The 26,079-nt window shown below is 42.1% G+C and overlaps 1 protein-coding gene across 4 annotated transcripts; it reads right to left on the bottom strand.

The window, feature by feature from the left end:
• Window positions 1-497: 497 nt before the first annotated feature.
• Gabrq (gamma-aminobutyric acid (GABA) A receptor, subunit theta) lies at window positions 498-17,942 on the bottom strand. Of its 4 annotated transcripts, none has more exons than XM_006528173.1 (10): window positions 17,782-17,942; window positions 17,501-17,682; window positions 15,467-15,555; window positions 11,381-11,448; window positions 9,677-9,897; window positions 7,930-8,012; window positions 7,314-7,448; window positions 6,797-6,949; window positions 6,048-6,304; window positions 498-5,385 (listed from the first exon to the last, which is right to left on the bottom strand). In XM_006528173.1, exons 2-10 carry the CDS (start codon window positions 17,647-17,649, stop codon window positions 4,624-4,626), a joined length of 1,917 nt encoding a protein of 638 aa, XP_006528236.1. In that variant the 5' UTR covers window positions 17,650-17,682; window positions 17,782-17,942; the 3' UTR covers window positions 498-4,623. The 4 variants fall into 4 exon arrangements, with proteins under 4 accessions (XP_006528236.1, XP_017174072.1, NP_001277364.1 ...); NM_001290435.1 differs by having other exon boundaries at window positions 503-3,596; window positions 4,970-5,385; window positions 17,501-17,927; NM_020488.2 differs by having other exon boundaries at window positions 4,561-5,385; window positions 17,501-17,927.
• Window positions 17,943-26,079: the final 8,137 nt, after the last annotated feature.

Genomic DNA, 26,079 nt, shown 5'->3' with positions numbered 1-26,079 from the left:
AGGAAGAAGATACACTGGCTTAGGATTCACTTTTCAAGGTCTCACATTTTCATCACAAACTGCTTGGAGATGTTCTGAAGAGGGTGGGTTACACAAAAGGACTCTCTCTGCCACTAGGATAGTTCAGTGTGACTTTGCAATGCTTTTGATCTGGATTAATCCTAAGCCATTGTCCCTTCAACTTTCTTGCTTCCACACTGTACATCCACTTTGGTAGAGATTAAAACAAAGCTTTTTTTTGTATTTTATAAACATTTTTCTTGCTTTTTCTATTACACAAAGTGGAACTAAATGTCCACCTCATATTTGACTTGCTCTGTCTTAAAACTTGTTTTCAATGATCTTAAATGACTTTGTGCAAAACTTACTCAGTGACTGTGTTGCTGGCTCCCCCCTCTTGAAAACCATGAATAATGGAAGCTAGAAGCTTTCCGACCCAGATGAATGTCGCACGTAGTATCTACCAATCTAATAGAGGAAGCACAGGCCCACTAGAGTATTTGCTATTATAGATCTTTATTTTGCCTTTTGCTATTTACATGTTTTTAAAGTATATTTTTCAGAAGCATGATTTTATGCTCTTTCATGTTTCACTTTCTTGAAGTCCGGACTGGTCAAGGTCTCTTTCTCACAACAATGTCAATTAATGAGCTCAACATGGGCACCCACTTATCTAGTAAGGCTCTGCTTCTGTGGCCCTTGCAGGTCAGCTCACCCGGGTTACCTGGCTGTTGGTCATTCTATTTTCTTACTTTTTATTGTCTTGGCCCTACACCACTACTGAAGATCTGTATGTATGTGACTTTACCATAGTTCATATGCTCCCAGAATGTTACTAACTTAATAGCCACTGAAAGACTCCTCTGGTATTATCTGAAGTTGGCTTCTATTACTGTGCAGAATTCTGGTAAGTTGCCTTTACTAATGAATACTGATCTCAGGGATATAGTCTAGCATGATAGTGGGTGAAAATTCTGACCCAGAGTTCTACACAGATGACCTTGACCAGCTGGCATATTTTATTATTGAAGAATACCAGAGAGATATTTTAACATCATTCCTTCCCTCCTCTGAAAACCCAACACTGAAAATGTAGATTCATATTAATCTCAGGACACCATACAACAAACACAAACAGAAACACAAACACACTGCACTTTCAGTAGGACAAGGGATAATTACTTTGAATGCTGGGCTGTGGAGTAGCTAGAAAGTTCCTGCTTACTACCACAGGGTAGCATGCAGGTGGAGTGCTTAGTGAGGGCTTTCAGTACTTAATAGCTTGAAAGCATTGCTGCTGTATATACAGAGTAAGGAATCCTCATTAGGAATGGTCACAATCTCAGCAAAACTTGGTTTAGGTATGTCAAGAGTTTGCAGCCTTGCTATGAATAAGGATGATACAAATTGTAAGACTACAATGGCCAAACTCTGCAGAGACACCCCACAGTGCAAATCAAGCTGGGCAGGAATTATATCACATATTTCTACAATAAAATGATGCATTGGAAAGACAGAAAGCTGGGGTCTTTCTCAGACAGGAATTCTAGGGGGACAGGAGAGGGTAAGACAAGACAGAATAGAGTAGTAAAGTGGGGTTGCTCCATCTCAGACTTAGTAAGGCTCTTCCTTCTTTCCAAGCTGTTGGACTGACTGAACCTCAGGAGCACTGCTCAGATGCTCTGCACTTCAACAACTACTTGGTGTTGGAGGAAGTTTGGGAGGAGACATAGGCAGCCAATAGAGAGGGTGTGCCTGTATGGCTGAAAAGGGGCTGAGGGCAGCAGGATACAGGGCTTAATGAAGATAAACAACAGACCACACAGAGAATACAAGGAGAGATCTGGCAACTTTCAAGTAAGAAAGACCATAGCCATGAAAAATAACAACAACAACAACAACAACAACAACAACAACAAAAACAAAAAACAAAAAAACAAAAACAACCCAGATGATTCAAGTTCCTGAAAAGCTGTCATTACCAGATCTCCATGGTACATGTAACCTCACATAGTATGAATTGCAGTTTAACTGCTCTCATTGCAGCACATTAGGGCAAAATAGTCTTTTTAGGGTATGCTATATCTAGCTACATGGATATTTACAACTGGCCTCTCTGCCTCTTCTCTACTTTATCGTTGGTCCCACTACTCTAATCCCTCTTAGTAACTTTAGTCCAGTGATGTGTTCAACACTACAAGATTATATAGGTCTCCAGATCCAAGTGCACATCTAACGAATGCTCAGATTCCAGAGGAGAGCTTTTGCTCTCCCTTTAATCTGGACCGTTTTATGCTGGGTTCTCCCCCCGCCCCCCAAATAAACAATCTTAGATATTTTGGTAAAAATATCCTTGTTTTGAGTTGTTTTAAAAGTATGTGTGTGTGTGTGTTTATTTGTGTGTGTATATATCTGGACATGCTTGTAAATATAACCCAGTGCGTGGGTGCTCATGAAATATATGTATGCACATGTAATGGAGTAGGTATATGTGTCTGGGTGTGTATGCATAAAAGGCTAGAATTGTGCCTATGCATGGACAAGAGACAATACTGAGATCATCTATTCAGTACTTAGTTCTCCTGTCCATTTTTACTTCTCTGAGTCTTTCCCGGAATCAAGTTAAAGTAAGGAATGTTCAAACTCCAAACACAAGGTAGATTTGTGGGCCTGTTCAAGCAGCCAAGCCTGTCCAAGGATTAGCTACAAATGTACTTTACCAATAGGTCCACCTGGCTCTCAAGAACTGAAAAGAAAGAGTTAATCAGTCCAGCTAACTAAGACTGTCCCCACTCTGCTAAAACAGGTCACTAGAGTCATGCTGTTTCTACAAGAACCTCCTAAAGGGAATACATGTGTTTTTTTTTTTTTATGTATATCCTTTTACACTAACTAACTTTGACAAACACAGGTATATAGACATGCACATTCTATGAATGTATGCAGAATGCATTCAGCTCTGTTACTATAAGTGACACTACAAGTGACACTCTCATAGAGATGCATACATACTATTTATCCACACAGTGTAGATTGGCACTAGTACAGCTTCTCAGATGGTTGTATGGATAGCACATATACCTACCTGAATACATACATAGTCATCCTCAGAGATACGCAGAAACATATAAATATAGAAGTACAGGAGTATACTTAAGAAGGCGGGTGGGCAGAGGAGTATAGGGCTGAAGGAGAGGCTGCCTATAGAGGAAGGGGGGATATAGGTTGAGTGCTTGGGAAAGCTCCCTCATGACCTCCATCAATAAGCTGGTGCTTCCTGGAAAGTTGGTGTACAGGCTCATCCCACTCTTATCAGGAGCCCTGCTGAGTAGGCTCCATGTTCACCAGCTGGCCTCTTCATATAGAGATGTTCCGGGTGCTGTCCATGAGCTTGGCAGCTTGAGCACAGGGAAGGGGCAGTTAGTTGAGAGTTAAGCAGATAAGGAAAAGAACAAGCATCTTTAAGCATGGCACACAAGCTCCACATTTTCCTTGGAACACTGGGGACAAGGTGCTTTGTCTTCCCTGGCTCACAGGGCTCCTGTGAGGATCCAACGATGTGATGGGTCAGGGAGCTCGTTGACACTTACTATGCACTAGACAAATAGAAAGGATTAGTATATAGATTTACAGTAGTTGTTCATATGCTATTCTAGGCCCATGGTGAAATAGCAAATCTGAATTTTCTCAACTAGGTCTTACTCACCAAGTGTGTCTACTGTAACTAGTAATCAACCCAGCAATTGATAGAAACCTAACTCATAACTGAACAGAAGTACTGAGTCCCTACTGTCAGGTAATGTGAAGGGCAAATACCGGCAAGAGAAGGTCTAGTAACTTAAAAGGGAATAGCTGAACATGTACAAAACTTCAACCTGACATCACTCCCCTGTCTCACATACCCTTGCTGGAAGCATGCTTTCTCACTTACTCTGCTATATTTCTTTGGCAGTCCCTCCTACCCACCTGCCCTTCCCACTCCTGTATCACAACTCTACACTCAAAGTGCAAGGCACTTACAAATGATTCCCAATTTTCCTTTGTCAGAATATCTAAGCTATGCCTAGCCCCTCCTCTACATACTCCAGGCCAACTTGGTTTGACTTCTTCTCCCAAAGTAATTTTTAGCAGGCAGACAAGGTGCATGGCACCCAAGAGGAAGGAAAAAAGTGAAGCAAGAAAAATTTCAACACTTTGAGGGGACTAAAACCAAATGTCCCAGGAATGTTTGTCAACCAGATTATCCTCCTTCCTTAGTGTGGCTCTTCTCTGTCTTCTAAATACTTCCAAGGGCATTTCTAGGCTGATGGACAGTTTAAAGTGAAAGGTGAGAATTTTCTAGCAGGAGGAAATCAATGTGCAATTTATCTCCAAGTCCTCCTCAATCTTTCTCCTCTGGCTACATGTTTTCTCTATCTCCTCCCCACCTTATAATAAAGAGAAATGCCCAATGGATTTGATTGACTCTTCCAAACAAAACAAAACAACCTCCCAAAACAAACAAACAAACAAACAAACACCCTTTGCAAAATAAAATGAAAAAGGGGAAGAGGAAAAGATAAACCCGAAGAAACCATAAAGGAAACATATCATAGTATCTCCGCGGCTGTGGTGTATGAGAAACTAATAGACATGGTATAACCAGTAAACCACATTGAACAGCCCAAAGGAAAGAGGAAAGAGGAAACGGGACCATCTATCAACCTTGGGGACCCGGTTAGGTTTAAAGAGCTGAAAAGAGAACCCTTCATTGAAGGAGCACCCAGGGCTTGGGGAGCAATTCTCCTCAGACTCTGAGCTACTGTCCTTCTCTTGGTCACAGGCCATGAGCTCCTCATCAGTAAGGCTCCAGATACTGTCAGCATCCCCCTTGCATTGTTCATCAAGGCCAAGCCAGCTGCTCGTGATACTGATGTCATCCTGTAAGATCTCAATTTTATCAAGGTCCCAACTTGCTTCTTGCACACACCTCTGGCTAATCTGGAGCTTGAGCCTTCCAGTGTGGCTGCTTCCATGGCCATGGCTCTCCTCAGAGCTTAGGCTTTCTTCGGAGTCTTCATCATCACAGGCATCAGATCGGCTGTGGATTTTGATGGGGATAATACTGTCATTAGTAAGAAAGCCATGAAAGTGAATGGTACACTCAGGCACTGTTTGCTCAGAGGTGGAGGGCAGATCACTCAGGCTTTCTCCAGTGGCCAATTGAGTCTGGCTTGAGGCAGAAGAGAGTAGACTGAGACTTTCTGAGGTAGCCAGCTGGGCCTGCTCTGATGTGAACACCAAGGATCCTAGACTTTCCTGGCTTGCCAGATGAGCCTGCATGGGGCTGTCAGGAAGGGGACCAGCTCTGTCTTCTACTCTGTCTTCCACATTAATCAGGCCATCCTTGAAGGAGATAATGAATAAGCTGATTAGTTTCATATCACCTAGTGGGCATGCATAGGGAAAGAGAAAAAGGAAGGAAACTTCCTGATTAGTGATTGCAAAGCTACTATTGACATCTTTGATGGACAGAGCCTGTTGGGCTCTCTCAGGTACTTAGAGGGGTTGAGAAACTGAACCAGGAGGTAGCATGCAGAGAATGTTATAGCTGCAGCCAAGTAAGTATCTCCCTGTGGAACAGTTGTGACATCAGTAATACTGTGTGCTATATGTAGGCTTCCCAAGTAGCATGAGGTTGAGCTTTCTTCAAAGAAGTGGTGTTGTTGGGCATTTATATATACCCCAAAGCAAAGGGCTCAGTATGTTTTCAGGTGTCTGAAGTGACAGGGAAGGAAAAGTAGGCCAGTCTCCCTGTACCTCCCTTCCCCTTCTAGTTTCATCACTTATTGTGGAAGCCTGTAAAATGGAGCAAACTTGGATCGAAGATCTAGAGAAATCAAGTTCTGACTTTTCTTGTTTCATGATATCAAATAATTATTATCTACAGATGAGTGTGGGTATGCTTGATGAGGATAAAAGAGACTATGGAATGCGAAAGGGTCAAATGCTAAGCCTAGGCTGAGGAGGTGCTGAGAACAGCTTGACTGTCATTCAAAATGTCAAACCTGCACATTTGCTACCACCACTTCTTGGTAGCGGTATCGGGCAACAACTCTCCTGGGTTTCCTGCATCTTCTGTGATTACGCCGAGGTACTTGGCTGAAGAAAAGGTAGTTGATGTAGACATACTCCAGCAGTGACAGGAAAACGAAGAATAGGCATACAAGGATGTAGATGTCAATAGCTTTGATACAGGAAATATGGGGGAGTTTATCCCGCATATGTGAGTCGATGGTAGTCAGGACAAGGATCGAAGTTAGTCCTATGAACAACACAGTACAGGTTTAGTCTCCTTCAATAGCGGCAATTTTAGCAAACCTTTGGGTCTATACCTCAAAGGAGGCGAGCAGAGGCCACCTCTTGGGTGAAGGTTTGCCCATGTCCTCTCCTTGCTCCTGTTCCCTATGCTTCATCAGGTTTATTGCTCTGGATCAAGTTCAAATTTCTAACCATGCTTTAAGTAATTCACATCTCCAGTTCTAGAAAGTCTTCTTTTAGTATCTGAAGTTTTCTGAACCCTAAAATATCACACATAGATAGCCATAGTTGTGTCCCTAAAGGAAAAGAGGCAATTCTGCTCCACAGATGGTAAAAATGGGCCAAGTAGCTCAATATTCTAGACTGTTCCTTGCTTAAAACATTTGATGACTCCCCTAAACCTAGACCTCAAGTTCAAGGTCTTCTCTGTTCTGTCTTTGTTTTCTAAGTAAAATGATCCAAGTTTCTTCCTGAGGTGGAGATAGAGAGAACTTACCAATAGTTACCCTGGCTGCAGAGGAATCATAGTTCATCCAAAATGATATCCAGGAGAGAATGGTGGTGAGGACCGTGGGCCAATAGACCTGCACAAGGTAACTGCGGACTTCCCTCTGAACCTGGAACTTCACTATCAGGCGCATGTAGGAGCCTGTAAGAATACACATCAGTATCAGGCCTATGCAAGTCATCTCTAGCTTGCCTCCTGCTTCACTCATTTCCACACAAGATGTTTTCAGGCTGCAAGCAGATGGAGGGTGAGAGGTCAGCCCTATGAGGAGCAGGAATCATTTCCAGCTGTAGAGTGTTGTCAGTCTGCCCAAGCCTTCCACACTTATTCTTCATCTGTAGAGGAGATCCTCCATCACTAGGCTTATCAAGGGGGAATGGAAGATGAGATGTGTTCAGAACCAAAGAAATGGGAAAGGATGGAGACAACTATAAGAATCAAAGGCAGAGTCTGTACTGGTGTAAAGGGAACAAGAAACAGGAGAGAAAGAGGCTGTCTGGCCAACCTGTGTAGAAGTACACTTCCTTGCTGGTAATTGTTCTCCCCAGGTACGTGTACTGAGGGATATGCAGCCCATCAGTAATGTGGATGGCATTATCATCTTCCCAGGATAACACAATGTCTTCGACAGTGTAGCCATCTGGGAGGTGAAACAAAGAGTTAATCTAGGCAGCTTTCACTCCACATAAGTCTGTGAAAACCAAATCATGGTTGGCACTTGGAATATGGGGGCTACTTTGTGGCTTTCTGAGTGTGAGCATGGGGGAGTCTAAATACTTGCAAAGAAAGAGTACTTCCACTTTGGAGATTTTAGGCAGGAAGGAATGTGTAGCTGAAAGATGCTTGCACTTTTACCCATGAGTATGTATAGTTTCTCAGTTGAATTACCTATACAATAAAGGCTACCTACTTCCAGATGTCAGGCATATACAGCTATCTGTCAGCTTATTATGCAGCCACCATCCATCTATCATTTATATACTGCTTGTGAACATATTTGGGGAGAAAGAGGGAAATGTGTAGCTAAGGAGCTGTGCTGTTCTTGATGTCAACTCTACTCCTGCTTCCCTGACTGGTACAGCCCAACTCAGGGATGAAGGATCCACAGGAGAAATACGCACAGCTCTCCACCTCCAGCTTGCAGGATTGTTTGTCCATAGGGAATTTTTGCAGATCCAGGGAACAGGCTGCTGTTGTGGTAAGTCTGCCAAGGAAAACAGAAAAGGAAGGGAAATCAAACTCATCCCTAAGGATTCTGCAGGGTGGGGAGGCAAAGGTTAGGTGAAGGGTTGACACATATTTGGAATTGGGGAGAAGCAAAGAAAGACAAAAACTGGAATTTGATAAAGAATCCATAGATTTGGCAGAGCTGAAACAAAGAGCAGATAGATATATGTCATGCCAGAAAATCCACAGAACATCACAAAGGGAAGGGCCCTTGAGGAAACAATACAGAGAAAGAAACACCTGTGCTTGTTAAAGATCAACAAAGCTGTTGAGAGAACACTGTGTGTTATGTGTAATGTGCTAAGCCTGCATAACCATTGGGGAAAGCAGGAATGTGGTGTGCTAGTATAAATGTAGGCAGTGACCCAGGGTGGCCTTAGACCATATCTACATCCATGTTAGTAGTGAGGGGCTATGTGGAACTGAGAGCTACAAAGACATCAGTGGGCACAAAATGCTTATCCATGGATGATCCAGACAGTGCTGATAGTAGACACAGTTAGAAGAAGTATTGATTGTTATACTGTTCACCCAGGAGTGGAATCTGAGTAAATGGCCTTTGTGGGGCTAGGGAGGTGACTTGTGCTTGAAAACAGCATAATGATTAAAAAAAAAAAAAAACCTCTCTATTGCCTCATTTCAGTCCTATGCCATTTTCTTTCCTTCTCATCTGCTAAGCTAGTCTAAGCACCGTCAATCCTTGGAGGAATTTCATTTTGGGGACTGGGTAGATGTACTTTCCTCCTTAAAAATGAATTTATTCATTAGCTAATGGCTCCTTTACTTTAAACAAGAGTTATTATTGATCAATTTCATGTAAGCATTGATATTCCATGATTCCATGTGGATGGAGGAAGAAGAAAGGAAGAAATGGGGAAAGAGTACACTAGAGTAAGGGAAACACAATGATTAGACCTATCAAACAAACCATGGTAGCTACCACCAGGAAACATTTTCTGGGCTAAGATGACCTATCAGCTTGCATTACTGACAATCTGAGCTGAAAGTGTGAAGACAGCTTTGGTGATGGCTCTATTGTAAATGGATCAGTCATAGACTATCAGTGCGCACATAATCTCTGTATAGAGAGCAGATGCTGAGAAGCCATACCATAACCCTCTTACAGAATTAGCTCCCTCTTCTCCCGATACCCTTCATAGTGCAAAGGAGGGAAAGAGGTGGAGCCCAGGTTTCAGCATTCTTCAGTCTCCCTTCATTGTTGCATGGAGATAAAGAATTCAACACACATAAGCGAAATGGAGGAAGGGATCATTTGGTCCAGGGAATCAGTTTTTTTTTAATTATATAATTACATAAAAAATTAACAAAAACAGTATTTCCTCTTACAAATGGTAGGCAACATTGTCAATTTCTTCCTTCATTGTCTACAAAATAAAGTAACACTGCTCCCAGTGAGCTTAATAAACCCTCCCACCATAGGACTCATTTGTAAGGGTAGAAGTCAGCTATAGTATCTAAACTGGGACCTCATTTTTTTTTAATTGAGTATTCAGCCATGGGAATTTTGAGGATTTCCCGAAGAGGGGAACATTTGCATGAGGGAAGTATGTAAAAGCGTGTGGGATACATAGTAGGAAGAATGAAGCTTGCCAGAACAGCCCAAGACTTGTAGGGACTCACCGGATGCCATATCGCACTGTCCCATCTGGGTGAAGTTGAAATACACGATTCTCCACAGTTACATCATGCACAAAGGCATCTTTGCTATTCACAAAGTAGCAGTCAGGAACCCAGAGCTTCTCATGCATCCGATAATCCAGGGTCAGGTTTAGGTTGGTTTCATAGTAAGCTAAGCGTGTGTCCTTCCAGGTCTGATGCAAAAACATTGTGATTGTATAGTCCTTGGGGCAAACAGGTAAATGATAGTTGTTAGATTGTCCAGCTCTCTGTCTTCTATATACATATATTATATGTGCACACATACATATATGCTACTATATGAAACATATCATGCAGATGGGTGCATAAACATGCTTAAGAAGAAACAACAAAAATTAAGCTTTTATATTAATATCCAGGTTAAGAAAGCTCCAATGTGCTAAGTCAAAAGGATGGACCATACAGAGACTGCCCCACTCAGGAGTCCATCCCATAATTAGCCACCAAAAGCAGACACTATTGCATATGCCAGCAATATTGCTGAAAGGACCCTGATATAGCTGTCTCTTGTGAGGCTATGCCAGTGCCTGGCAAATATAGAAGTGTATGCTCACAGTCATCTATAGGATGGGACACAGGGCCCCCAATGGAGAAGCTAGAGAAAGTACTCAAGGAGCTAAAGGGGTCTGCAACCCTATAGGTGGAACAACAATATGAACTAACCAGTACCCCCCGGAGCTCGTATCTCTAGTTGCATTTGTAGCAGAAGATGGCCTAGTCAGCCAACATTGGGAAGAGAGGTCCCTTGGTCTAGCAAACTTTATATGCCCCAATACAGGGGAACACCATGGCCAAGAAGTGGGAGTGGGTGAGCAGGGGAGCGGGATGGGGGGAGAGTATAGGGGACTTTTGGGATAGCATTTGAAATGTAAATGAAGAAAATATCTAATAAAAATAATAAAAAAAGAAAGCTCCAATGTGTGATTTTCAGAGCACACTTTCCACAACCAGCAGGAAACATTATTCAAGTTTTATGGTACTATTTCCCATGCTTCAGGATAGAGTTTCATTGTTTCCATGTGTATTTTTAGAAAACACAATGCTTAGTTGGACTTCTTTTTGGAATGCTTTCCAATTAGAACCAAACTATATATCTGTAACCCCCTTTTCCTACACAGTATTGTACTTGTAAGGCTCACTCAAAGTTGCTGTGTGTAACTATAATTTCCTCTCCTGTTTTCCTGGAGAATATTTCCACATATGAACATATATATATAACTATGCAAAAAATACCATACATGCCCCCAACAGGAAGAAATTACAATGGTAAAGTGAAAGTGGCCATTTGTATTCCTGAAAAAGCTGAGAATAGGTGACAGCAGTGTTTTCAACTCATCAACCTCAGCAGTATCTGACTTCTGTTTTGGGCAATGTGTATCTCAGACTAAATCTCAACTATCCTGTAGTACAAACATAGTGTGCTATTAAATCTTTTTAAAGCTTCATAATTCTTTTGAGTTGATAATCTACATGTAACTGAACCTTTGGATATGGTGTGATGTGAGCCTTCAATTGACTTTTTTGCTATTCCAGAGGGCTGTCACTTTTAAACCTACCCTTACTCCCTTTCATGTGTTCTGTCACTGGTCAGAACAATTAGAGTTGCCTATGACTATGCTTCTTGTCCCGTATCTCCAGTACCATGACTAGGACCTATAGACTTACCATATTTATTTCTGAGATCTGTTCAATACTGGACACATAGATAGATACTGACACAGGCACAGGAGCTCCTACAATACAGGAAGATACAATCACATGAACATTTGGATAAAGGTTAAGAATATGTACTCAACAGTTGTCTAGGCTAAAACTAATTTGGAGGTTTGCTGGTTGTATTATCTTAAGTCACCTAACCTCTCTGAGTCTGAGCTTCCTCGTGGGTTAAATGGTGGTAATGGTATCATAGTTAAATGAAGGTCAAGTGCTTAGAGCAAGGTCTTGCTTATGCTGTGCTGAAAGGAAGGTATAAGAGCAACACAAAAGGAAAATATGAAATGAAGAACTCTGTGGTAAATGTTTTCTGATAAAAAATTGAAACTCTACAAGCCCATGAAAAAGAGCTAAGATTCCTGGCTCTGTGTGAGTGAATGACTTTGGGAATGTGTTTATATTCAGATGAATGTGTTCACATGTGTGTGATCATGTCTGTGTATGAGTCAGTGTGCATGCATGCTTGTGTGATCCAGTGTGTCGTACGAGCATTTTTTGTGTGATCTAGTATGTTCTATGGGCAAGTTTGTGTGGTACAGTGAGTTGTGTGAGAGACAACATATGAGAGAGTTCAAGTGAAACATGAGGATATTGATCATGAGGCAATACATGTGTGACTATGGGAGTTTGTGAAGGCGTGTACTTACATGTTCATTTCAGTATGCTTTGTGGAATTAGGATACACTGTGTGGTGTATGGAAGTGAATGTGTGGTATGAGTACAGTAATATATAAATGAATATGTGATTCTGCATGTTCATATATGGGTGTCTGTGAGCTTGCCTATGTGTATGAATGATTTTGTATGCATCTTGAATATTTTTATATGGCAGTGAGTGTATGTGAGCATATTTGTGTGAATGAATATGAGTTTTGTGTGACCTTGGTCATGTGTGATACTGTAAGCATATGTACATAAGAATGGTAATGTGTAAAGTAAATTTGCCTGTGTGTTTATATCTGCAGGCATATTTGAGTGCATCAATAGGTACTATGTTCGTCTGTGTATGAATATGTCACTGTTTGCCCATATGTGGGAGTGAATCAGTGTGTTTGTGTAAGCAAACATAACTATAAGTGAATGTGTGTGGATGTATGAGTTTGATAATGTATAACATGACAGAATTTATAGGTATATTTGAGTACATGAGGCATGTTTGTGTATTAATGTATTACTGTGTATTAAAGTATGAGTGGATTTTTAAGTATACATATGTGAACATTCATGTTTATATATACATATGAACACAAATTTGAGTGCAGATGGTTTGTCAATGTATCAGAATATTTATGTGTATATGTGTGAGTATGTTGATGTATTTGCTCTTATGTAGGAATAGAGTTGTGTGATTATATGTGGGTATAAATGAGTATATGTAAGCATATTTGTGCTTAGTGAATGTGAGACCACGTGTGTTCATATTTAGGTGTGTTTTTTTAACTTGTCTGTGTGCATGAATGTACCTGTCTGCATGTGTGAATGTATTTTCATGGCAATGAACATGTGAATATGTTCATAAGTATGAGTGTGTTAATGTAAATGTCTGATTGTGTGAGCAAATTGTGTATTTATGTATATAAATGAATTTTGTGATTATTTCTGTATGTTTGTACATGAGCAAGTATTTTTCACACACACGCACGCACACACACGCACACACACACACACACACACACACACACACATATATATATATGGCCATTTTATATGAGTGTTAATGTATGAGTTTGGGTCATGTTTGTGTGCATTAATATGCAAATTTAAGTGGATGTATGGTCATGCTTATATGTGTCTATGTGAGTAAATTCATGAGTGTGCTCATGTGAGTTAATACTGTTTAATGATGGTGTGTTTAATGTGAAAGTGTTCTACCTCCTGTGTTTTTCGCTTTGCCTGAGCATTTTCAGTGTCCATTGGCAAGCCTCAAATATGATCATGGTTATGAAAATAGTAAACTGTAAGATACTATGGAGAAATCCATCTTATTATTCTCCCACCAGTTTACAGCAAAGCATATCACACCACACTGCTGCTAGGGAAGTATGGTGTACATGTGATGCTTGCAATTCAACCTGCTGGTTTCACTGCAGGCTGATTGCATAGAAGCTGAGCTAAAGGAAGATTTATTATTTCAAACCCAGCACCTCAAAGAGCAAAGTGCTTCGGGGAATAAGTGTATGAATGGCAGCTGAGAAGCAAATGGAGTTGTGTTAGGGTGTAGCCCAGACTCCAACACTAGTTCGAAAAGCTCCAGGAAAATTCTATGTAGTGACAGAGCTTCCTAGAAACACTGGGTTTGATTGCTGCCTTTCAGGCTGCCATCCCTACATTTTTAGCAGATGGTAGCTGTGTTATTAAGCAACAAGCCCCAGAGAGGCCCACATGCCAGCTCATTTCTTCAAAGCCTGATTGCCAGCCCCTTCCTCCAAAGTAAGTCTTCTCTAGACCATCCTAATGATGCCTTTACTCACGTGGAATGTTGTGGAGTGAAAAGGCCAAGGGCTCTTAGCTGAAGAGGTAATAGGTACTAAAATGCAGAGCATATTCGCCTTGCCAAGCCATGATATGGCATAGGGACACAACCAGAGGAAGGGGACAGTACTCTTATTTCTCTAGCTAAGGTGAAAACACGCCATGTCTTCCTTTATGATGTTGGGTGTCTGTCTCATGTTCCTGTGTGTGTGAGGGAGGGAGTCAGGAATATTCTTATGTGTGAAGATTAAGCCCTAAAACCGCATTCCATATTAAATACAGAGGGTACTCTGTTTATTAGAGGCTCTACAGAGAGTCCTGGCCTCCCTAAACCCTGAATGCTCTAGCCTGGCTGTCTGATCATTGGGTCTTCCACCATATTTCTCCCATGCAACAGCCCCAGCCTTATAGCCTGCAATGTTCCTTTCCATCTAAATGGCAGGTGGTCCTACGTTCTCTTTGTCCCCTCCTCCTACTGCCCCATCTGTTTGGCAGAGTAATTGTAAGGGCCCATATTTTATCATATGCTCCAGCCTGGCGTGATCATAACACTCGTTGGGACATGAAAGTTGACAGCAAGAGGCTTCAGGCCTCCTGTGGCCCTATAGTGCTGGACTGTACCCAGACATACACTCTTGCCGCTCTTCCCTTCTTTTAGTCTTGAATGGTGCAGGGAGGGCAGCCTGATCCTGAAACAGTGGTGAACATGCGCTCATTGAGTGGAGATGGCTATTATTTGGTCTTTTGTGGACAAATGTTAAAGTAAGAAAGAGTCATCCTTTCGGGCTTGGCACAATGATTCATGTAAGGGGTATTGGCTGTGCTTTATCCCCTGATTTTCTGTATGCCACATGGAAAAGCTGCTGCCAGTGGCAGAAGACATTATATGCCTTCTGCCTTTTTCAACCCTGTTTCCCATGCAGACTCACCTTGGAGTCCTTGGCCTGAGCCTTCTGCCCTCATGTATTGCAGGGAAGTACCAGCTAATAGTCTCACCTCTTCAATTTAGGGCCAAGAGAAACGTCCTTACTTTCCAAGGTGGTATAGTATTTTCAGAAGACAGTTACAGATGAGCACAAATTTGAATCGTTAGCAGTGACTACTGAGTAGATTGTATCCCATCCTACAGGAATCTGTCCTGTTTTCTTGTCACTTCTTATTTCTGTTAGTGGCCATCAGACTGAATTTTATGAAGAGCACATATAATATGGGATGCTAGATGAACTGAATTTGGTGAAAGCTGAAGGCTTGGAAAAACAGGGCATTCTAGCAGGGTCCCAGGCCTAGGTGGGTTAGGTGACAGAGGCCTCAATTCTCAACTTCTAGAATTGCTTAAGGGTGGCAACACCTTTAGAAGGGAGTAAAGAGTAAAAGGTTTCTGGCATAGAAAGTCACATATTTAATGAAAGAGAGCAAAAGGCCCAAACCTGAAGGAGCTCCCTTGCAGGTTCAAGAAACTAGGATCTGGGGGTGGGGGACAGAGGTGTAGAGCCTGGTTAGCTTCCAGGGTGATACTGGCTCTATTCCATCTAACATAAAAGTCTCTGGTGTCTCAATATGGCTTACCTCCAAAATTTGGTCTAAGTCGGACATCATATGTTGACAGCACCCTGTCCAAAATCTTTTGAACCACAGCTTCATTTGCACAGTTTTTGCTGAAACAGAGAAGCCATGAGTATATACTGGTTGACTCGCGGCCTACTTACCAGTGGCTGGTTTGCCAGGGCCATCACTGCTCCTGTACATATGCAAACATGTGCAGTCATATGTGTTTGCTTTCACCCTCCCTTCCTCCCTTCTCAGCCCACAGTGAGTCAGCCAGAAGCACAGCAGTGACGCAGACTCTTTTTCCCCCTCCCCCTTCACAGCTTTCATCCAGAGGGAGGGGCCCAAGGACTGTTTCCCTGTTACCAGGCAGAAATAGTGGTCAGGGGAAGAAAGCCCATCATAGGAGAGGAGGAAAGCTGGGCAGATGATACTCTCAGAAAACTGCATTGTTTTAGTTCTTTGAGACACTGCACCTTGAGGTACTCCTGGATGCTGATTGCTGGCAGTCTTGCCAGTGGTACCTCATTGCCCCTGGAGGTCAGCTCCCACTGGCTAGTGTGCCCCTGAGCTGAGCTCATGTTTTCCAGCTCAAAGACACATTTCCTCTACCTGGTCCAGGCATTTCCCCCTTACATTTATGTCAACCTTGTGTATGAGAGAGTTGGTATATGACACATGACGCAGAAAGAGAGAGGTGGGGGAGGGAGAGAGAGAGTGTGTGTGTCTTGCTCATGTAGGATAGCTTTATGACTCTCATTGAAATAAACCATTTCTGATTTCAGGGGTTTAGAGCTGTCTTCGAAATATTCATTCTGGGAATAGGCATCTTACTCACTACACATGTGCTTTCAGCCTGGAGGTGTCTTAGGTGAGCATCTGTAAGTGAAGACAGCTCAACTGCAGATAGTAGGCCTTTCCATAGGTCTCTATGATGTTCATTGAATCAATCTAGACTTTCATTTCCCAAAGGGCTTTTAAATGACAACAGGCCCCAGGCATCACTATCACTGTGGCTCCTCGGAACTTTGACGCATCACCCCTGCAATCTCCATCTTTCTGTTTCTCTGGGTGTCTCCTTCTCGCTCTTTCCATCTCTCCCTGACTCCCCCTACCCCTGTGTGTTCACTGACGCAGTCGGAATGTTGGGTTGAGAGCACTGCAGGGCTGCCTGCTGGAACCTTGCCCAGCCTGGCCCCTCCCCCTTTCTGATTACATGTTTATTTCTAGTTTGCCACTTAAAATTATTATTCATTTCCCTCAATCATAAAATTTAATTTTGTAACATTTAAAAGTATGTGCATGAATTATTCTTAAACTAAAGAAATACATTCCTCCCTGTTTCTGTCCACAAATTTCCCATGTGCCAGCATTTAAGATCGGTAGCCACTTGAAAATACACATTTTTTATGTGTGATTTATATTTCAAGGATGATGGTTTATCCCCTCTTCAGATACTTGCAGACCTAAAGAAACTTTAAATCAAACAGAAACACTGAAATCTTCAAATGTTTTCACAGAATAAGCACAAAAGCGTACCCCACTTAAGCCTGAGGTTATATGCCATTTACAGCTACTGATTACACAGTTAATCATTTCAATCTGCTGTATTTGAAAGAGCCCCTCACACCCCCTCCCCCAGAGAGAGACAGAGGCACAGAGAGATACTGTTTCAGCAAATGGACTAGAAATCTTTACTCAAACAGGTGTCTTTCCAGTCTGTTTTGTGAATTGCCCATGTACACCCCCAGTACCACGGGCATCAGAAAACACGACTGGGAAAAAGCTGCCTGGGACCTCAGTCCCCGAGGATGATCAGGTAGACTCTGGGGTGAGGGTGCTCTGGCTTCAAGAATTGGGCTGACAGTAGGCACAGTAAGGCACAGCAGTAACAGGTGGCTTGAAGCTAGGAGTATCATTTCACGGCTGTCCCCATGCTTCATCCCCTAGGCAAACCCGGGTCCTAATCCCTTGTCCCCGGCCCGCTCTGTCCAAGAGGCCAAGACCTTCTTTTGCCCCTGTCCCTTCCATGCTCAGCTAGGCAGGGCAGCTTACCAGTTGAAGAGATCCAGAATGACTTCAGGCGTGCTGGAGGAGAGCTCGAAGTGGAATTTCGGGGTGGGACTGGGGCCGTTACTCTCTGCCAGCCAAGTCCTAATGAGCAGCAGGAGCGCAGCGGCTCGCAGCATACCTCGGATGCCCATGGCTGCAGTGCTCTTGGGGACCGCAGCGGACAGCTGGAAAAGGGGACAGGGTTGGGGTGGGAGCGAGTCAGAACCGGGCAAAAGGGGCGGAATCGCTAGTCCTTCCGCAGAATCGGGACCCTAAGGAGAGACCTGAAGGAAGTAGGGAGTATGGGGTCTCTCCGGAGTCCAGGGCCTGAAAGAACAGTGGCTCCGCAGCAGCTCTGCCCCCCCGCAGCGGTCCACAGGGCGTGCCACTGCAAGGTGCGCTTCGTCTGGCACCGCTCAGGGCTGAGACTGGGTGTCAAGTAGGGCGGGGCGCGCGGCTGGCTCCGCCTACTCCGACGGCAGCACCTGCTGAGCCAATCCCGCAGGCGCAAGGAGCGGTAAAAAAGGCGCGCGCGCTTGGCCCCCTCCCCGCCGCCCCTCAGGCTGCGCGCAGTCAGGCCGCAGGCCCTTCAGGTCTCTGCAGCTTTACCCTGACCAGCACTAGTCACCTGGGTTGGGTCCAGCCATGGGAAAGGAAGGGGCTTACTGCTGAGACTAGACCACAGGGAAGCCAGGGACTTCTGGCTCCTGGCCTCTTCTTTGAAGAAGGAAAGTGATGTGTTTCTTTTAGAAGACTGTGTCCAAGAGTTTGCATTTTCAAAGAAGTGTGACCATTTGACTGTCATGACTGGATGTGAGCTCTGAAACACTTGCACATCTTAGAAGAATCCGGAGGTTGTTCTCAGACCATGACACTCCAGTAACTCAATGTGTTTAACCCAATGCACTTCATCTTTGAGTGGGCTGATGGAATCTCTTACCAAAGGGTCTCAATGCAGGACTTTGACCACAGAGGACGGTAACTGTCTTCTTGGAGCCAAATTTCCCAGAGTTTTCTTTTCCTTAAATTTAGGGTCTCGAGAAAAACAAATTCAGGGAGCGGAAAGTATTCACCAGCTGAATGAAGTCTTCCTAAGGTATGATTCCTTGCTGTAAACAGGATTGCAGAGCGGAAGTGAGGATCCAGGCTGAAGGGGGAAAGAAGGCAAAAGTCAGTGCTTCACAGGTCACTAGAAGATGCTAATGCACCTGAGTTCAAGTGCTATCACATGGAAAAGTTTGGGGTTTTGTTAGGAGGCTTTTATCATTTCCCCTACCTGGAAACTGCTTCTGTTATGGAAGAGAAAAGTATGGAATGGTTTCACACTATCCCGTGACCCAGCCTGGGTCCATGACTGAACTAGTGCCAAACGAGGCATCACAAAAGCTCATTTTCCCAGTAATAAGAAAAAGGGCTTAATCACGTGCACTATCATTACACCTCCCACGTAACACCATAGAGAAGGACCGAAGTAAGATGGATCGCAAGTCCAACCTTCCCTTACTAGGCTCATACACACAGAAACACACCCTTTCTGCTTTCCTTCAGGACTTGGTGACACAACTTTAGTTGGGTGAACACAGTGAAATCTTCACTCTCCTGGTTTTCTCAATGTCTTACACAGTTGCTAACTTAAACTTTTTCCTCTTCTTTGAAAACACACTTTAGAAACAAACTATTCCATGTTCCATAGTCTCACGACTTCTCCTAAGGTGCAGAGTACTGTTATATCTTCCTTAAAAAAATAAAATCTCCCTTCTTCCCCAACTGTTGCAGAAAATGGACATGGAAGAGAAAAAGGAATGATAAGATTTATACGTTATTGCTAATCACGTATAAGAACTGAGAGACAAGCCTGCTCTCGAGTTGTGAGTCCTGCCACGTCACACCTGATCATCCAGACATCCTTACAGAGATTCTTTGTTTCTCACCAAAAGGAATCTGTATCTTTTTGCCTAAACAACTGGATGGTAATATGGGTAAAATGAGGTTTAGAGAAAGAACAGAAACTGACCCAATGCTGCATAGTAGTAGAGCGTCAAGCTGGAAAATCTACTTGCAGGTTTGCCTGCTTCCTCTGACTGAAAATTCAGACAACTACCAGCAGATGGGAGTAGATTTGTTTGAGAGATATTTCCAGCACAGAGGAATCAACTTCTGCAGCCAATTAACTGGCATAGCCTGTTATTTGTAAGGAAGAGTTTTAGAATTGAAATTCTGTTCTTATGTGTCTCTGTGACTATGAATATTTCCAAAAAATCGATGTCAATTATTTAATTCTGGGCCTTAAATCCCAAAGGATCCACTTCTGGTTTCCTTGGAGGTAATGCTTTGAAATTTCTGAGTCATAGGACCAAATAATGCCTCAAATGTAGCTAGACTTATACACATATTGCTGCAGTGTGTACTGAATGAGTTTTTGTCTCAATGTATTTGTATACCCACAAACTTTTGGGCTGAACCCGGTAAGATGGCACAGTTAGTAAGGGACTTGACTTCAAACTTGACCTAAATTTGATCCCTGGAATTCACATGGAAGAATAAAAGAACTGACTCTGATAAATTGTCTTCTGGCCTTCATAGATAAACATAGTATGTCCCCACCATACACATATGCTAAAATAAAGTTAATGTATAAAATAGTTTAAAAATCCAGGCTAGAGGTGGGATTATGGCCCAGGGAGGCCAGTGCAGCCCTGGAAAGTTCTTCTAGATTCATTCTCACACTGTACGTCCACACCACAATGAAGGATACAGTTTGTTTTTTTTTTTTGTAAGACAAAAAATGATGAAATAGGGCTGGAGAGATGGATCAGTGGTAAGAGCACTTACTGCTCTTGCAGAGGACTCAAGTTTAGTTCCTAGCACCCATGCCAGGAGGCTTATAACTGTCTGTAACTCCACATCTATAGAGTGAAATAACTGTGATTTACTATATTCTAAAAGAATCTTGACAATATCTGCAGGGAACATGCAATCACCAAAAGTGTTATAGAAATACTAAAAAAAAAAAAAAAAAAAAAAAAAAGAGTTGAAGAGAAGGCTTATAACTCAAGCCACTAACAATGAAACTTGATAATTGAATGGCTGGGCTAAACAGAATGCCAAACGCAACTAAAAAATATAATTAAGTTGGAAGATATGTTACAAGTAATAATACAAAAATTCAGCCTGGAGAAACAAATTACATTGAAACTTTAAAAATGAACATGAGATCCAGTGGGTAGACTGAGAAGAGTCACATAATATATATTTGATCACTGTGTATATGTATGTATATATATATATATATATATATACACACACACACACACACACACATATGAGAGAAAAACAGAGAAGATCCAAATTCACAGTTTCAAATAACTCAAGTAATTCCAGGCAGGAGGGACAGATGAAATTAAATCTACTTATAGATGCATCACTGTTGTGAGAATTTTGGTTTCTTAAAAAACCCAGTTATGTTATGGGAATATGTTTTTGTTTTAATTACAGGTGTGGGATATGGGGCTGCTTAAGATTGTCCACAGCTACTAACTATGATTTGTGTTGTGTTCTTGCAGGGCAGTGATTCTGCCAGCTGAACATAGCTTATGTTTGAAGTTCTGGGGACTCTTGAAAGGGTATAAAAATGCCAGAGCCCCGAGAAGCTGCAGTGGCTGCTGTTACCCTGCTATTGCTGTCACCTCTGCTGCTGTCACTGTTGCTGCTTTTTTCTGTTTGTTAAATTTCTGTTTGCTGTCCAGGCCTTTACAGCCATGAAGAAATGTGTTATACACGCCCTTAATCTCAGTATTTGGGGAAATTAACCAGGCCTATCTGTAGAAGTTTCATACCACTGTGGTTTAGATAGTGGGATTTTTTTCAAAGCCAGTTTAGGTATTCATTATTTATTGCTAGATTATATGCTCATTAAATAAAAGGAGAAAATAGTTACTGTAAAAAAATTCTGTTTGATGATTGCTCTTTACTGTTTGCTGGATTGCTGGATTGCTGGATTGCTGGATTGCTGGATTGCTGGATTGCTGGATTGCTGGATTGCTGGATTGCTGGTTGGAGATATTCTGATGACAAAGATGGGACTTTCCCACAAGGAACTCAATGCCTGTAATCAGCAGGAATCAGTCTAAAGAAGTCTACATCTCCTTTCCTCTCTAACTATCTTTCTTGCCTATCTATTGTTGGAGCAGAAGTATGGAAGGAATTGGGGTGGAGAAGGGTAGTATATATAAGAGCCAACTAAAGTAGCCAAAAATTATATTTACACATTATAGTATAAATGCTAAAAACTAGAGGCAAGGAAATACAATTAGAATTAGAATTGTCTACTGAGAAATAGAAGGCTATTGTTTTATAGATGTGTGCTTCTCTTTCCATTGGCCACAAAAGAGGAGACTGTGTGTGTGAAATATTACTTGTAGTTCAGCTCTAAGGCTGGAAAAAGTACTTCATTTAAGCAAAAGAATGACCAAATGAGTAGTTTTAAAAGTCAAAATTAAAATGAAATTTACTTTTCTTTTTCTTTGTGTATGTTAGCTGTACATAGTACTGGATGACATGAAAGCACATTCATACAAGTATATAATATGTTTTTATTAAGTGCCACACCATACCCTTTTTCTCTTTCTGTTTTTCCCCTCCCTTTGGTTCCCTTTAGGTCTTTGCAGAAAAATTATCCTTCTGCTTCCCACTCCCTCAACATTTGCTCTGTTTCTATTAAATGAGCAGCTCTATAGTTGGGGTGTCTTCTTCCCTCTATCACTCACTGGGCTATGTAACTTTTCTGTGCTGCAATGAAGTTCCTGTACACATACAGGCAAACAGGCTAGATTTGGGGAGAGTGAGCCCTCTTCTCATCACTAGAGACTGACTGAAAAAAAAATACCCTCCAATCAGCCATGGATGGAAGCTAAAATTCTCTTTCATATGGGAAGTCACTCTGAGTTTCTTTCTTTCTTCCTTTCTTTCTTTCTTTCTTTCTTTCTTTCTTTCTTTCTTTCTTTCTTTCCTTCTTTCCTTCCTTCCTTCCTTCCTTCTTCCTTCCTTCCTTCCTTCCTTCCTTCCTTCCTTCCTTCCTTTCTTTCTTTCTTTTCTTTTCTTTCTCTCTTTCTGCTCAAAGTACCTCATGTATTGCTTTGATTTGAGCAATGCTCTCATATGCCTCGACAGAAAATCCTTTCTGCAAGAGTGGGTAACGGAATAGTAGGCGATCAGAATGCTGTCTGAAGATGTAAACTACCCTTCATTGTAGCAAGTGGTAAGTAGTCAACAATTTCACCAAGTGTTACAAAGGAAGAGGGTTCTGAATTTCTGATTTCGAGTGTCCACATTTTCTCTTCATTTTGCTGGGCCTTGATTGTTTATGTCCTCCTTTAGCATGTTCTAATTGTATCTCCTTTTCTTACAGTGAAGTGCAAGAGTATAGAGGATGTTCTAAGTATGGGCCGTGACACCCCCTTCCTCTCTGGGGTCACATATCAGATATTTACATTACAGTTTATAACAGTAGGAAAATTACAGTTATGAATTAGCAATGAAATAAATTTGTGGTTGCAACTCATTACAGCACTAGGATGGTGGAGAACTACTGCATTAGGGGACAGAATATATATATTGCACTAAAAGTGCATTTGACCACAAACCTGAAGGTATAGATTAAAGCTCAAGAGCTAATCCAGAGAACTGTGTTTTAGCCTTTCATCTGAAATATGAGGATGGTAACCATACCTACTCATCTATGCCTGTAACAAGCCAGACAGAAGGAAGCCTTGTTCAAACTCTAGCTCTGGAGCGCCATCTCTTTTTATGGTTTCATCTGGAAGGGCTACAGCTAGTACCGCATCTAGCCACGAGAGGGCACCAACGCTCTTGGTCTGGTGGCAGAATGAGCCTTTCTGTTTAATTGTTATCTGAAACCAAAGCCAGGCTGATATTTAGGAAAAGAACACCCTCAAAATCTCAGTGAAACTGATGGAGATAAACGTCCATAAAGGAGGGAATGTTAACCAGCACATGGACAGGCTTCTATTTCTTTCTTTTCTGTTTATGTACTGTTAAGGTTGGGTCCATTTTATTTTCAATTTTGTCTTTATTGAAATTAGTTTTCTTCCCCCCTACACTACATCCTGGTTTCCCCCCTTAACTCCACCCAGATCTTCCCCACCTCCCACCCACACAAATCCATACCCTCCTTTTTTTTTTCATTAGAAAACAAACAGGCAACCAAAACAGCATAGGACAAAAACAAACAACAGAAAAAAAGCCAAAGAAAACGCATAAGAGACACATACAGATGCAGACACACACACTTGCACACATAGAAATCTCATAAAAAATACAAGATATAAAACTATAATATACAAGCAAAATACCTGTAGATTAAAAAAAAACAAAAAACAACCACCCCCCAAAACCCAAAGCATTATGAAACAACAACAACAAAAATCTCTAAAACAACCACTGAGTTAATTTCATACTGTTGGATATGAGGCCTGCTCTTGTTTTTTGTTTGTTTGTTTTTTGTTTTTCGAGGAGTCCTGCTCTTAAGTGTGGTTTGTATACCCAGTGAGACTCTGTTGGTGAAAACAAATTTTCCCTTTTTGAGCTGTTTTCAACTGGAGCGCCATCTCTTTTTATAGTTTCATCTGGAAGGGCTACAGCCCTTCTGGGTTAGGGATGGGACTGCATCCATCTCCTCTCTGAGCACTGGGACCCCATCTGGCATAGTCTTGTGAAGGCCCTTTGCATGCTGTCACAGTTCCTGTGAATGTGTTTTAATTGAAAAGCAATAGTTATATGCTCAAAACAGAGAAATTAATTTATTGATCACTTCAAACTGTTTTTCCTGTGTCACATATACTTAAAATACCCTCTTCTAGCTGCTTTTAAATATGCACTCAGTTCCTAATGAAACTCCAAAGTTTCTGCAAGGCAAAAGACACCGTCAATAAGACAAAAAGACCACCAACAGATTGGGAAAGGATCTTTACCTATCCTAAATCAGATAGGGGACTAATATCCAACATATATAAAGAACTCAAGAAGGTGGACTTCAGAAAATCAAATAACCCCATTAAAAAATGGGGCTCAGAACTGAACAAAGAATTCTCACCTGAGGAATACCGAATGGCAGAGAAGCACCTGAAAAAATGCTCAACATCCTTAATCATCAGGGAAATGCAAATCAAAACAACCCTGAGATTCCACCTCACACCAGTCAGAATGGCTAAGATCAAAAATTCAGGTGACAGCAGATGCTGGCGTGGATGTGGAGAAAGAGGAACACTCCTCCATTGTTGGTGGGATTGCAGGCTTGTACAACCACTATGGAAATCAGTCTGGCGGTTCCTCAGAAAACTGGATATAGTACTACCGGAGGATCCAGCAATACCTCTCCTGGGCATATATCCAGAAGATGCCCCAACTGGTAAGAAGGACACATGCTCCACTATGTTCATAGCAGCCCTATTTATAATAGCCAGAAGCTGGAAAGAACCCAGATGCCCCTCAACAGAGGAATGGATACAGAAAATGTGGTACATCTACACAATGGAGTACTACTCAGCTATTAAAAAGAATGAATTTATGAAATTCCTAGCCAAATGGATGGACCTGGAGGGCATCATCCTGAGTGAGGTAACACATTCACAAAGGAACTCACACAATATGTACTCACTGATAAGTGGATATTAGCCCAAAACCTAAGATACCCAAGATATAAGATACAATTTCCTAAACACATGAAACTCAAGAAAAATGAAGACTGAAGTGTGAACACTATGCCCCTCCTTAGAAGTGGGAACAAAACACCCTTGGAAGGAGTTACAGAGACAAAGTTTGGAGCTGAGATAAAAGGATGGACCATGTAGACACTACCATATCCGGGGATCCATCCCATAATCAGCTTCCAAATGCTGACACCATTGCATACACTAGCAAGATTATGCTGAAAGGACCCTGATATAGCTGTCTCTTGTCAGAGTATGCCTGGGCCTAGCAAATATAGAAGTGGATGCTCACAGTCGGCTATTGGATGGATCACAGGGCCCCCAATGAAGGAGCTTGAGAAAGTACCAAAGAAGCTAAAGGGATCTGCAACCCTATAGGTGGAACAACATTATGAACTAACCAGTACCCCGGAGCTCTTGACTCTAGCTGCATATGCATCAAAAGATGGCCTAGTCGGCCACCACTGGAAAGAGAGGCCCATTGGACACGCAAACTTTATATGCCCCAGTACAGGGGAACGCCAGGGCCATAAAAGGGGAGTGGGTGGTTAGGGGAGAGGGGGTGGGTGGCTATGGGGGACTTTTGGTATAGCATTGCAAATGTAAATGAGCGAAATACCTAATAAAAAATGGAAAAAAAATATGCACTCAGTTAATAGTCATGCTATTGTGCTATAGAGACTAGAACTCATTCCTCCTATCAAATATATGAGAAGTAGACCCTGACCTAGTGGAAGAGTGAAGAGATGGAGATTAGGGCAGGGAGTGAGACCCACACTTTTGAATGAGCGTACTTGATTAGTCAGTCCATGGATGATTATTTTTAAACGTGTCAGTTTCAGCACTAGTTAATTC

Source organism: Mus musculus, chromosome X (genome assembly GCF_000001635.26).
Source record: "Mus musculus strain C57BL/6J chromosome X, GRCm38.p6 C57BL/6J".
Taxonomy (NCBI): Eukaryota; Metazoa; Chordata; class Mammalia; order Rodentia; family Muridae; genus Mus; species Mus musculus.
The sequence above is the reverse complement of the archived record's forward strand: the minus strand, read 5'-3'. Positions and strand labels throughout refer to the sequence as shown.

Coding starts and splice junctions, on each gene's coding strand:
- Gabrq (XM_006528173.1), bottom strand. CDS start 17,649: ATGGGCATCCGAGGTATGCTGCGAGCCGCTGCGCTCCTGCTGCTCATT. Junction 9,898..11,380: donor AGATCTCAGAAATAAATATG/GTAAGTCTATAG, acceptor GTTTGCCCCAAG/GACTATACAATCACAATGTT. Junction 6,305..6,796: donor TGCAGCCAGGGTAACTATTG/GTAAGTTCTCTC, acceptor TGTTGTTCATAG/GACTAACTTCGATCCTTGTC.